The 12,925-nt window shown below is 42.9% G+C and overlaps 1 protein-coding gene across 1 annotated transcript in view; it reads left to right on the forward strand.

Moving 5' to 3' along the window:
• LOC132015089 (protein lifeguard 1-like) overlaps positions 1-12,925 on the forward strand; it is a 20,680-nt gene extending 7,755 nt beyond the window's left edge. Inside the window, exons 5-9 of the mRNA XM_059395750.1 lie at positions 4,046-4,083; positions 4,167-4,254; positions 6,190-6,279; positions 7,720-7,767; positions 12,406-12,925. Coding sequence (XP_059251733.1) covers positions 4,046-4,083; positions 4,167-4,254; positions 6,190-6,279; positions 7,720-7,767; positions 12,406-12,558 — 417 coding nt within the window. The 3' untranslated portion in view covers positions 12,559-12,925. The remainder of the gene's footprint in view (positions 1-4,045; positions 4,084-4,166; positions 4,255-6,189; positions 6,280-7,719; positions 7,768-12,405) is intronic.

The raw sequence follows: 12,925 nt of genomic DNA on the forward strand, positions 1-12,925 counted from the left end.
ATGATCTCGGGGTCCTGGGATCGAGTCCCGCATCGAGCTCTCTGCTCTGCAGGGAGCCTGCTTCCTCCTCTCCCTCTCTCTGCCTGTCTGCCTGCTTATGGTCTCTGTCTGTCAAATAAATAAATAAAATCTTTAAAAAAAAAAAAAAAAGAAGACAAGAATGTACAATGGGAAAGGGCAGTCTCTTCAACAAACGGTGCTGGGAAAACTGGATAGCCACATGCAGAAAAATGGAAACAGGACTGCTTTCTTACAGCAGACACAAAAATAAACTCAAAGTGGATTAAGTACCTAAATGTGAGACCTGAAACCATAAAGCTCCTAAAAGGAACACAGGCAGTAAACTCAGGAACATTGTCCCTAGCAATATTTTTTGGATATGTCTCCTCAGGCAAGGGAAACAAAACCAAAAATAAACATTCGGGACTATATTAGATTAAAACACTCTTGCACAGGGAAGTAAACGTCAATTAAAACATAAAGGTGACCTGCTGAATAGGAGAAGATATTTGCAAATGACATATCTGATAAAGAGTTAATACTGTATATAGATCATATATATGTATATTCTATCTATCTACCTACCTACCTTCCTACTTATCTAGATACACAAATGAACACCAAAAAAATCTAATAAAAAATGCAGAGGAACTGAATAGATATTCTTCCAAAGAAGACATACAGATGGCCAAGAGATGATCTGCTTGACATCACTAGTCATTATGGAAATGCAATGAAATATCACCTCACACAAGTCAGAATTGACTACTATCAGAGAGACAAGAAATAATAAGTGTTGGAGAGGATGTGGAGAAAAGGGAAGCCTCTTGCCCCGTTGATGGGAATATAAATTGGTGCAGCCGCTGTGGAAAACAGGATAGAGTTTCCCCAAACGTTTAAAAGTAGACATACCAGGGGTGCCTGGGTGGCTTAGTGGGTTAAAGCCTCTGCCTTCGGCTCAGGTCATTTTCTTAGCGTCCTGGGATCAAGCCCCACATCAGGCTCTCTGCTCAGCAGGGAGCCTGCTTCCCTCTCTCTGCCTGCCTCTCTGCCTACTGGTGATCTCTGTCATATAAATAAATAAAATCTTGAAAAAAAAATAGAAATACCATATAATCCAGTAATTCCACTTCTGAGTATTTACCTAAATAATGAAAATGCAAATTGAAAAAGATATGTGCACCCCTATGTTTATTGCAGCATTATTTACAATAGCCATGATATAGAAGCAACCTAACCATCCACTGACAGATGAACCAATGAAGAAGAGATGGTACTTATACACGATGGAGTATTATTCAGCCATAAAAAGAATGAAATCTTGCCAATTTTGACAACATGGATGGACCTAGAGGTTAAGTGCAAAGTGAAATAAGTCAGACAGAGAAAGACAAATACCGTATGATCTCATTTATATGCGGAATCCAGAAAACAAACCAACACAAAGAAACAAAACAAAAACAGACTCATAAATACAGAGAACAAACTGGTGGTTGTGAGAGGAGAGGGATGGGTGCTAGGAAACCCAGGTGACAGAGTTTAGTAGGTACCAACTTCCAGTTATAAGTAAGTCACAGGGATGAAAAGTACAACACGGGGAAAATAGTCAATCATGTTGCAGTAACTTTGTACGATGACAGATGATACTAATTGTGGTGAGCATTTTGTGGTGCATATAATTGTCAAATCACTATGTTGTATATCTGAAGCAAATACAATATTTTATGTCAATAATACTTCAATTAAAAATTTTTAAAAGGGCACCTGGGTGGCTCAGTGGGTTAAGCCTCTGCCTTCAGCTCAGGTCATGGTCTCAGGATCCTGGGATCGAGCCCCGCATCGGGCTCTCTGCTCAGCAGGAAGCCTGCTTCCCCCTTTCTCTCTGCCTGTCTTCTGCCTACTTGTGATCTGTCAAATAAATAAATAAAATCTTTTAAAAAAAATTTTAAAAAATTCATCATCCTATTGCACTTGAGTGTGATGAACCTAGATTTGGGTCTGTGCCTGGTGGTCAAAGAGAGGAAGGACACATGCCAATGGCGAGATTTTCAGCATCCCTATAGTGCAGTGTCCAGCGTGATTTATATATTGGGAAGACTAGCCTCCACCCGAGGCTGGAGAAGACGAGCTCTCTGATGCCTACATGTGGGCATTTCCTTGGCTGCCAGAGCACTGAAAGGTCTTTACCTGGCCTGGATACTCTGCTCGTTGCTCAGGGGAGCAGGTGAGGCCTCTCAGTTCCTGCCCAGATCACACTCAGGAAGGAGTGGGGGCTAAAAGCCAGACATAGAAAGATATTGGGAATCCTGGAGCAGAGGGAATAGGATGAGGAAAGGAGGTACTTTTCCAAAAACTTACGATTTTTTTATTTTAAAATTTTCCAAGAAAAAAAATGTAAATTATTACAAGAAGAGATCCAAGGTATTGGTCTCAATGAAGCTCTCTTCTCTGAGGTTTTGTTGTGTATCTCAAAGCAGGTAACAGCTTAAGAGAATATTGTAGAGGGGCAAAGAATTAGTTATACCTTCTCAATTTTTTGTTTTGAGTGAGTGTTAGGAAATATATGGAGAAAACCATTTCAGAAAAGGAGTTGAGGGGAAAATGAAAACACACACACTGAAGACAGCTTTTGTCCCGTAGCATTTACACCCTCCTCGAGCCCATATTCTGTGCTCTTGAAGTCACTGGGAGAGTTTGACTTCTCATTCTCCCCTTGAGAAAACTGAAGGGGGGTTTTCGCTTTAAACCATTCCCACTCCCTCTCCCTCTCTAACCCCCGTCTTCCTCCTACCATCCTCTCCTGTCTCCGTCTGTCTCTCACATACTTATGCACTGCAGAAGATGCAGAAACATGCAGCAACAGAGCAAGCAGAAGAAGAAAATCTTAAGAGGAAGGTTGGAAGCAAGCACATTATTAAAATATCATGTGCACATGGAACAGACACAGCTTTTTAAGCCTATACTGGAAAGAAAGATGGCTCTGGTAAATTGAACAAAGTAGAGAATCAGGCAGCTACTCACTGGGTTTGGAAAAAGCAGATATAATCCAGGACTCGGGGGATGGCCGTAGTTCTCGTCTCCTAAACTGGATGACGTGGGCCACCTGGAGAAGTTCAAAGCCGCTCTAGCAGTCCCCGCACCACAGTTGGATGCATCTTCGTTTTCACTCCTGGGGACTAAAGGATACCTTCTTGGCTCCTGCCATGGACCAGAGGGTCAGCCAAGGCTCTGGACTTGTCTCTGGGGGAGCCGCCCTACCAGCTGGGGAATGTCATCCTTCAGCCACTATTCACTGTTGTCCCCCTACCTGTCCACCATGCGGGAGCCTGGCTGTGCACCTGGGTGCATCCTTGTTGCCTTGGTTGGTCTCATCCTCTGGCTTGACCGCCTCTCTCCTCTCTTGCACACGGCCCCAGCCCAGGCTGCGGTCAGACCCTGGGCACGTTCCTGCTTCGTTCAGCCCAGGTGCAGCTGGCGTCTGAGCCTGGGATTGGCAGCTCCACGTTCTGCGGAGAACTGCCCTCGAGCCCCATCTCCGGGGCCGGAAAGGCCTCCATCCTCATCCCTCACCTGAGGTCTGGAGTTTTGAATTCTCACCCAAGCCCTGGAGGAAATGTCGGTGCCGAGGCTGTTGGTGAAGCATCAGTAGAAATAGCATCTCCTGCTTTGATAAATTAAGATGCCGTGCAGTCGGCCCCATTGGATTACTGAGAATATGGTCTACAGAAAAACCTGTCATTATTATGGTTTCGGTATTCATACTGAATACATCTTTCATTCACTAGATACGCTGAAAGATACTCCTGCGTTCTAAGAATTTTTGCTAATAAAAGAATCTTGTCAGCCTTGGGGGAATGTTAGGAAAATGCTTAGCTCCACGGTTTGTTTCCAACAATTCATTTTCCCTGTAGCGTTGCACACTAGGGTTACCATGCTTCCACACGCCCCCTCAATCCTGCCCGGAACATCTGCACCTTCAACCCTGTCCTCTGGCTTCTGGGCCTCAGGAACTGGGGTTCTGATTTGCTATGCGTCTTGTTTTCAGACAGTTCTTCAAGGTCTGCTGCTCGGGGCCATATCAGTGTGAGTCCTGGATACACGTTTCCTTTTCCGTGCGTGCTTTTCCTTGCGTGCGTGTGGACAGTGATCACAGTCTCTGGTTTCAGTTTCTACAATGCCGAGGAAATCTTATGGGCAACAGCAGCAACCGCTCTGGTGACGTTATCGCTCACTTTGTTCGCTCTTCAGACAAAAGTATGTATCACCGGGACGGGTTCCTCTCCTAAGGGAGTGTGTGGGTGCGAGCGCCTCTGCCCGGCCCGCTCTTACCCTCCTCCCTCCTGCTCACTGCGGTCCTGCGGGCCCCACCTCCGCAGCCTCCCTGCCTTCTGGCGTCTGACTTTCCTAGTAACCACGTTAAAAAAAGAAAACAAAAACAGGTGAAATTAATCTTTTTAAAAAAAATTTTTTTTTGTGACATTAATCTTAATCCTATATTTTATTTAACCGAATATATGCAAGGTATTAACATTTCTGGAATCGCTAGAAAATATGGAGCTGCTTTACATCCTTTTTTTGAACTAAAATTCAAATGCACGTCACTTCAGCCATTCTTCAAACGCCCACGACCCCAAGTACTGAATGCACAGCTGTAGACAAACATTTTTTTAACGGCCATCAGAATCACCTGGAGGGCTTGTGAAAACAGGTTCCTGGGGCTCCACCCCAGAGTGGCTGCTTCAGAAAGTCCCGGGCGTGGGCCCGAAAATTCACATTGCACAGGTGGTGCTGATGGTTCGGTACCTCGCTTGGAGAGTTAATACTTCCAATGACTCTTTCGGTGTGAGGAGGAAACAGAGGAAGTGGGAAAATACTCTGACAAAAAAATATATCGTAGATTCAAGGGTCTTCTTTTGCTGCATAATTTTATTCAGGTCAGAAGATGATATTCCCCTTCCTTTAAAAGAAACCTCATCTAGGGATGCCTGGGTGGCTTAGTGGGTTGGGCCTCTGCCTTCGGCTCAGGTCATGATCCCAGAGCCCCGCATCGGGGTCTCTGCTCAGTGGGGAGCCTGCTTCCCCCCACCCCCCCATCTGCCTCTCTGCCTACTTGGGATCTCTCTGTCAAATAAATAAATAAAATCTTAAAAAAAAAAAAAAAAAGGGGGACGCCTGGGTGGCTCAGTTGGTTGAGCGGCTGCCTTCGGCTCAGGTCATGATCCCAGCGTCCTGGGATCGAATCCCACATCGGGCTCCTTGCTCTGCGGGGAGCCTGCTTCTCCCTCTGCCTCTGCCTTCCACTCTATCTGCCTGTGCTCGCTCTCACTCGCTCTCTCTCTGACAAATAAATAAATAAAATCTTTAGAAAAAAAGAAAAAGGAATCCTCATCTTTCCCAGGCTGATTTGGTCCCTGATTTATTAAAAAGGTGAAACCAAAAAACATATTAATGAATTTCAAAATAACAAAAGAATCATTAGCAATAATTTTTGAAAGTATAGTGTATTTTTACTAAATGTATGCATAGAAACATGAAAAAGGTGCCCAGTTAACATTGGTCTATTTCATTCCATTACTGTATTCTGTGCACAAAACTTTTGAGAAAATATGACTAATTATGATCATACTAGACATACAAATTTACATCCTATTTATTCAACAAAGCTTTTTTAGTAGGGGAAATCTCATACAAATACAAAAATAGGATAGTATAATGAACTCTCTTATATCCTTGGCTCCTGTGATTTCCTCCATATTTGCTTCTGAAGCATGTTCCAGTCAACAACACACTTTTTTTTTTTTTTTAAGATTTTTATTTATTTATTTGACAGAGAGAAATCACAAGTAGGCAGAGAGGCAGGCAGAGAGAGAGAGAGAGAGAGAGGGAAGCAGGCTCCCTGCCGAGCAGAGAGCCCGATGCGGGACTCGATCCCAGGACCCTGAGATCATGACCTGAGCTGAAGGCAGCGGCTTAACCCACTGAGCCACCCAGGCGCCCCAACAACACACTTTTTAATGTAGTATTTTCCCGTGGTAGGGAAGAATGGATTTTCATGGTTACCAGAAATGTTCCTGGTAAATTGTTAGCAAATGGGTCAGTGTCTGTCTATGGGTATCAAATGCATCTCTAAACATCCTGAAGTTCCTTATAGATGATAACTGAGTTGTTTTTTGTGCTATGTTTCCTCAGTGGGATTTCACGATGTTGAACGGAATCCTGTTTGTTTCACTCTTTGTACTTCTTATCTATGGAATTCTCTTACTCTTCATACGATCATATGTAAGTGGGATCTCGTTTGGGAACTTCAGAGAACTGTTAGAAATGTAGGGTGACTTGCTGGTTGTGTTGGCCTAGATCCTCTGAGAAGCAGACGCTCAGTGGGGTGAAGCAGATGAAGACTGTACTGGGAGAAATGTCTCTGGGAGGAAAGGGGCTGGGTTGTTGCGGGGGGCTGGAAGACCTGGTCGACCCCAGTAGCATATCAGGCGCCAAGTGAGGAGAGGGAAGGTGGGTGGTGGGTAGCCCAGATAGTGGTGGTAGTAATAATCCAAATATTTATTAGGTTGGTTCCATAGCTCTTTACAATACCATCTGGATGCAGTTAAGGAACTCTGTTTTCTACTAGATAGATGAATCCCAGTTCCTACTGTAAACTTCCTTTCACAAATATCTACACTATATAATCTTACACACATTTAAATGAAAGACTCCGATGGACACTTGTTGTCCAACCTTGATGTAAGTATACATGCTTGTTTGACTTGGGCAATTTTGAATTCTTCAGACTCTAGTAATCAGGTATTTTCTTACTATTAGCTCAGTCTAGAAACACTGCCCCTCCCACACTGTGTCACTGACTCCTGATTTATGCCCTTTACCAAGAATCTTCCCTGGTTTGCAGAATGCTCTATTTGCCTAGGATGAGCTTTCTTGTCCTGAAGAGTGAATGACATTATTTTTCTTACATGTTATGCACCACCTCCTTATCCTCTCCAAATAGAGAGCCAACCTCTTTGGCATTCAGACCATTCTATTCTGATTAGGGCTATTTGGGTTCCACGCAACAGACTAGCTTGAAGCAAAGACACAGGGGATATTCATGGAATTTCTATGTAGGAAGCAGTGACAGGATTCATAGAAATGGAAATGCTCCCCCCCCCCCCCTCTTGGTCTGAGTTGACTGGCCGACTCTGTAGAGTAACAGCTCCAGCACAGCTGATGATAAAACAGACTCTGAGAATTTCTGACTGGCCTGGTGCATCTGTTTGATCCCAGTCACATATAAGGTTTCTGGTCAGTCTACAGAGTCACTGCTTTTGGAGCCGATGTCTTCCACCTCTTGTCACTCAGCTCTAGCAGGGGTACCTGAAGGGCACTATTTTCAGAGTGACCTTGTTCCAAGAGCTGAGTATAGGCGCAGATGCTATAGAAGGGTTATGAGATGGCAAAAAGTAAAACATATCCAGAATGTTCAATTTGCCCTACCACGCCTGAGACGTTTAACACTTGATAAAACTGATTTGGCAAGGGTGCAAACATATGATTGTTTGCTGCAAGGAATGGAGTGGATGCTGTGGACCATGATGTTAAAAAAAATGCATTTCCCCACGGATTTGACTTGCCTTAATATTGAGTCCTTATCTAACAGCAATGGTCCAGGTGAGTCCTTTCATTATTCCGAATCTTGTTCTTAATGTAGATTGTTTCTTCTCTTTGCAGTGGCTGCATCTGTTGTATGCTGGCCTTGGAACTATAATCTTCTCACTTGTAAGTCCATTTCTCCCTCACTTTGACAAAGCATGTGGTTTCTGCATTGACAATGCCCCTAAGCCTGTGTTAGCCCCAGAGTCTAGTAGAGTCAGGAGTTGACCGGAAAGCCCTCTGGAAGACTTCACCCTCCCCCTCCTCCTTTCCCTTCTTCTTTTTTCTTTATAAAGACAATTTTTAGAGCCCTTTTAAATTCACAGCACGACAGAGAGAAAGGTACAGATATTTCCTGTATCCCCCCTGCCCCCACACATGGCCTCCCTCATGATCCACATCCCCCACCAGACTGGTACATCTGTTTCACTGTCGAAACAACCTGGGCACATCACAGTCATGTAGAGCTTACATCAGATTTCACTCCTGGTGTGGTACACTCCGTGGGATTAGATAAATATATACTGACATATTCCGTCATTGCCACCTCATACAGAGTATTTTTTACTGCTCTCAAAATCCCGTGTTCCACCTTTTCATCCCTTCCCTGCCTCTATCCCGAGGTAACCACTGATTTTTTTCCCGTTTTTAAATTTTGCCTTTTCCGTAATGTCATATAGTGGAAGTCATTCAGTTTGCAGCCTTTTCAGAACAGCTTCTTTTGCTTAGTGATGTGCCCTTAAGTTTTCCACATCCCTTTGTGGCCTGACAGTTCATATCTTCTTAGTGCCGAGTAACGTTCTGTTGTCTATGGTGCTGCGATTTATGGTTCCATCCACCTACTGAAGGGCATCCTGTTTGCTCCCGTGGTTTGGCAATTTTGGATAAAGCTGCTACAAACACCTGTGTGCAGGTTTCTGTGAGTTTTCAACTCCTTTGGGTAGTTGAGTCATACCAAGGAGCATGATTCCTGGATTGGAGAGTAAAAGTATGTTTAGTTTTTTTTTTGAAAGATTTTATTTATTTATTCGACAGAGATCTCAAGTAGGCAGAGAGGCAGGCAGAGAGAGAGAGGGGGGAGAAAGCAGACTCCCTGCTGAGCAGAGAGCCCGATTCGGGGCTTGATTCCAGGACCCTAAGATCATGATCTGAACCAAAGGCAGAGGCTTTAACCCACTGAACCACCCAGGGACCCCCAAGTATGTTTCGTTTTATAAGAAACTGCCAAACTGTCTTCTACAGTAGTTGTACCGTTTTGCATTCCCACTGCAATGACTGAGAATTTGTTGTTCTATATCCTCAGCAGCATTTGATGTCATAAGTGTTCCAGAATTTGGCCATTTTAAGAGTGGTATCTTCCTGTTGTCTTACTTTGCATTTCCCTTATGACATATGAGGCAGAGTTTCTACTAGTGTGTTTATTTTCCACCAGTATACCTTCTTAGGTGAGGTGTCTCTTAGGAACTTTGGTCCATTTTAAAATCAGATTGTTTTATTGTTGAGTCTTAAGAGGTTTTTTTTTTTTTTTTTTAATATTTCAGATAACAGTCTTTTATCAGATGTGTCTTTTACAAATATTTTCTCCCCTCAATGTCTTGTTCTCTCATTCTCATGACATTGAGTTTCACAGAAAAGGAGTTTTGAATTTTAATGAACTCCAGCTTATGCATTATTTCTTTCATGGATTGTACCTTTGGGGTCATATCTAAAAAGCCATTACCACACCCAAGTCATCTAGGTTTTCTCCTATGTCATCTTCTTAGGAGTTTTAGAGTTTTGTGTTCTACATTTGGGTCAGAGATCCATTTTGAGTTAATTTTTATGAAAAGTATAAAGTCTTTGTCTAGATTTGTGTTTTTGCATCTGGATGTCCACTTGTTCTAACACCACTGGTTGAAGAGACTATGCTGCTCCATTGTCTTGCCTTTGCTCCTTTGTCAAAGGTCAGTTGCTTATATTCATGTGGATCTATTTCTGAGCTCTCCAGTTTGTTCCATTGATCTATTTGTCTCTTCTTTCGCAGGTACCACACTGTTTACCTTACTGTAGCTTCATAGTAAGTCTTAAGCTACAGGTAGCTTCAGGTAGAAGTCAGGTAGCATCAGTACTCCAACTCTGTTCTTCTTCAGTATTGTGTTGGCCATTCACACACACTTATCTTTTTTTTTTTAATGGTCATACTTCATAGAATGTTCTGTCTTGACTGATCAGATGGTAGTGGGTTCTCAGAACTTATTAGCATTAGTGTCACTAAAGTTGGTATACAACCTCCCTACTGCTAAATATGACTGGCCCTAAAAAACTAGAATGTTCTGTCTTTGCTTTTTCACTTAAAAATAATGGCCTCTATATCTTGGCAGACATGGATTGAGTTCATTCTCTTTAAAAGGCTGCATGGGGGGCGCCTGGGTGGCTCAGTGGGTTAAGCCACTGCCTTCGGCTCAGGTCATGATCTCAGGGTCCTGGGATCGAGTCCCGCATCGGGCTCTCTGCTCAGCAGGGAGCCTGCTTCCTCCTCTCTCTCTCTCTGCCTGCCTCTCTGCCTACTTGTGATCTCTCTCTGTCAAATAAATAAATAAAATCTTTGAAAAAAAATAATAAAAGGCTGCATGGTATTCCATTTTATGCTTTTATCATGTCACATATTTTAGGTTTTCTCTTTAATTTTTTTATTTTTGGCATTTCCAAACATACCCAGAAGTAGAGAGAATGGAGTAATGAACTCCACACATTATCACCCAGCTTTAAAATATTAACATTTTGCTACATTATGTTCTTTTTTGTTAGAATTATGTCCTATCTTATTTTTAAATGTCAGAAAAATTTAGACCAGGAGGCTAAGGTTACGTATGCACATTTCAGTTTTCTTACTCCCTCTGCTGATATGAAGGGAACGGACTTGTGCTTGTTTACCTTCACTCATATGCTCTCATCCTTTGCATAGAGACGCCTGCTGTTACTCTCTTGTGTCCTGTTTCAGGCATAGTTTGTTTCCAGGCAAAAGTACATTGGTGTTTCTCTTCCCAGTCTGGAGGCAGAACAAATAGTCTTGTAGGCTCAGGCCTACCCAACACTAAACAAATAAGGGGAGAGAGAGAAACTGAAATTTTTTCAGAGGGTTAGGGACAGGATGGTTAACCACCAGAGCTGTAGGGGTGAGGCAGGGTGTTAACCCCAAATGTTCCTGGAGGTCTGAATCCCAACTCATCTTACTCTCTCACTTTTTCAAAAACGGTTCACGTGGGAGGTATACTCCCAACCACCAAGTCGTGTCTGTGAAACGATTAGAAGTTGTTTACCCTCTAATAAGAGGAAATAAGAAAAAGTCAGGAGGTTAGAGGAGAGGAAGAGAGAAAAGTGCTTCTCCACAGAAGTCAGGTTGCCAGGGTGATAAATGAAGGCTGGAAACTCAGCTCCTGGGCAGTCCGTTTTCTAGGGTGACCAACTGCCCTGATTTGCCTAGCACTGAGGGTTACTAAGGACACACTCAAGTCCTGGACAAACTGGAATGACTGGTCACCTAGCTTATTTCCCGCCCCCCAAAGTTGCTAGAATCAGTCATGGGGTGGGGGGAGCAGTGAGGAGAAGGGATTCAGTGTCCAGGTGCAGCACCTGTTTTGGCATCCAGCCTTGGGTTGGACTTCCTTCTCTGCCCTTCGCCACAATATGATCTTCCCTTCTTGGAGGCTCAGTTAATCTCTCCTGCCTCCACTGGGTGGGTCACACTTTACGTGGGATGAGGTCTGTATTGAACTGGCATAAAGCTCATATCAGGAGGTGCCCTTTCCTCCTTCTCTTTTTCCCTTCCTCCTTATCCTTCCCAGTCTAAGTGGCAACTGGGGCCCACAGAGAGCTGATACCACAATCACTTGGGATGGGTCTGACTGATGTGACTATTGTTGTAAATGAATTATTTTAAAGCATCCTTAAAACCCCAAGTATTCTCTATAGTGCCAGCATTGATCTGTCTGGTGGGGCTCTGTGGCTCTGCCCCACACTAGATCTGGATACAAAGATCTGGATACACACTAGAATCTGTATACAAAGAAGTAAGGGGCCACTTGTTCCCTTTTCCTCCTCTAATGTACTCCTGCTGCCCGGGGCTGCTCACCCGGCAGCAAGGATAAGGCCAAGAGGTCTGCCTGATTTTTCTACGGATGTTTTAGGAGCTCCTAATTTTACCTACTGGAGCTGAGCTAAACATTTATTTTGGGAAATATTTAACCATCTACAAATTCTATCTTCCCTTACTTCTGTTTTGGAAATTTCAACATCATCATAAAACCATCCCAAAGTCAGGGCTTGAAAAATGGTATCATCCCAAGCTTCAAGAATTCAGAATTATTGCTGGGTGTGAATCTAAATGTCAGGGACCATCTTTATTTTTGTTTTTTTTTTTCAGCAAGAACATGTGGGGAAATCACAAATACAAGGAATTTTGTAGTTTATCTCTGTGTCCAATTGTTCTACCTGCTCTACCTCATTGGCTAAAGGCCCCAAATTTTCTGCATTTAGAAAGCAAAAGAAGGCTTACAGATTTGGTGCCACTGGCATCAGGAGGATGGCACACTTGCTGTACTAGGCTGAAGACACACCTGGGGACAAAGTGAATGGTTGAGGCTGTAAAAAGATCAAATATAGTCACAAATTGACTTTCTGAACTATATTTACTGATGCTAAAATATTTTTTTCCAGGTAATTTAGGATTCTTATGTGATAGAAATGTACAATTTAGGTAGCTAATCCTTCTTTCTTCTCTTTAAGTACTTGGTGATGGATGTACAGCTCATGGTGGGAGGGCGCCACCATCACTCTGACCTGGACCCTGAAGAGTATGTTTTTGCTGCCCTGAACATCTACTTGGACATCATCAACCTTTTCATTTTTATTTTGCAACTGATTGGACTGGGACGGTAGTCATGTGGCGAAGACTAGTTCATGCTAAAATGAGGGAAGGAGGGATGCCTGTGACATGTTGCCAGGTAGAGACATGCGGAGGTTACCAATTTATAAAACTTTTATTTAAAAAAAATTTTAGATTATTATTTTTTTGTGAAATGAAACCAAGCATTCAGTAGATGGTAGCTGTAGCTGTGACATTTTTAGTTCCATTGGCACATTGCAAAACTTTCTGGGGAACACTTCTGATTTTTATAAATTCAAGAGATGAGTATCATAATTATATACTAACAAACATTTGTAAGATGTCTATAACATTGTTGAAGTTTACCAGGCCGTCTTTAAAGCTGTAAACAACATCTCTGTACATGAATAAATTTGATTA

The sequence above is a fragment of the Mustela nigripes genome, chromosome 4, assembly GCF_022355385.1.
Source record: "Mustela nigripes isolate SB6536 chromosome 4, MUSNIG.SB6536, whole genome shotgun sequence".
In the NCBI taxonomy this organism is placed as follows: Eukaryota; Metazoa; Chordata; class Mammalia; order Carnivora; family Mustelidae; genus Mustela; species Mustela nigripes.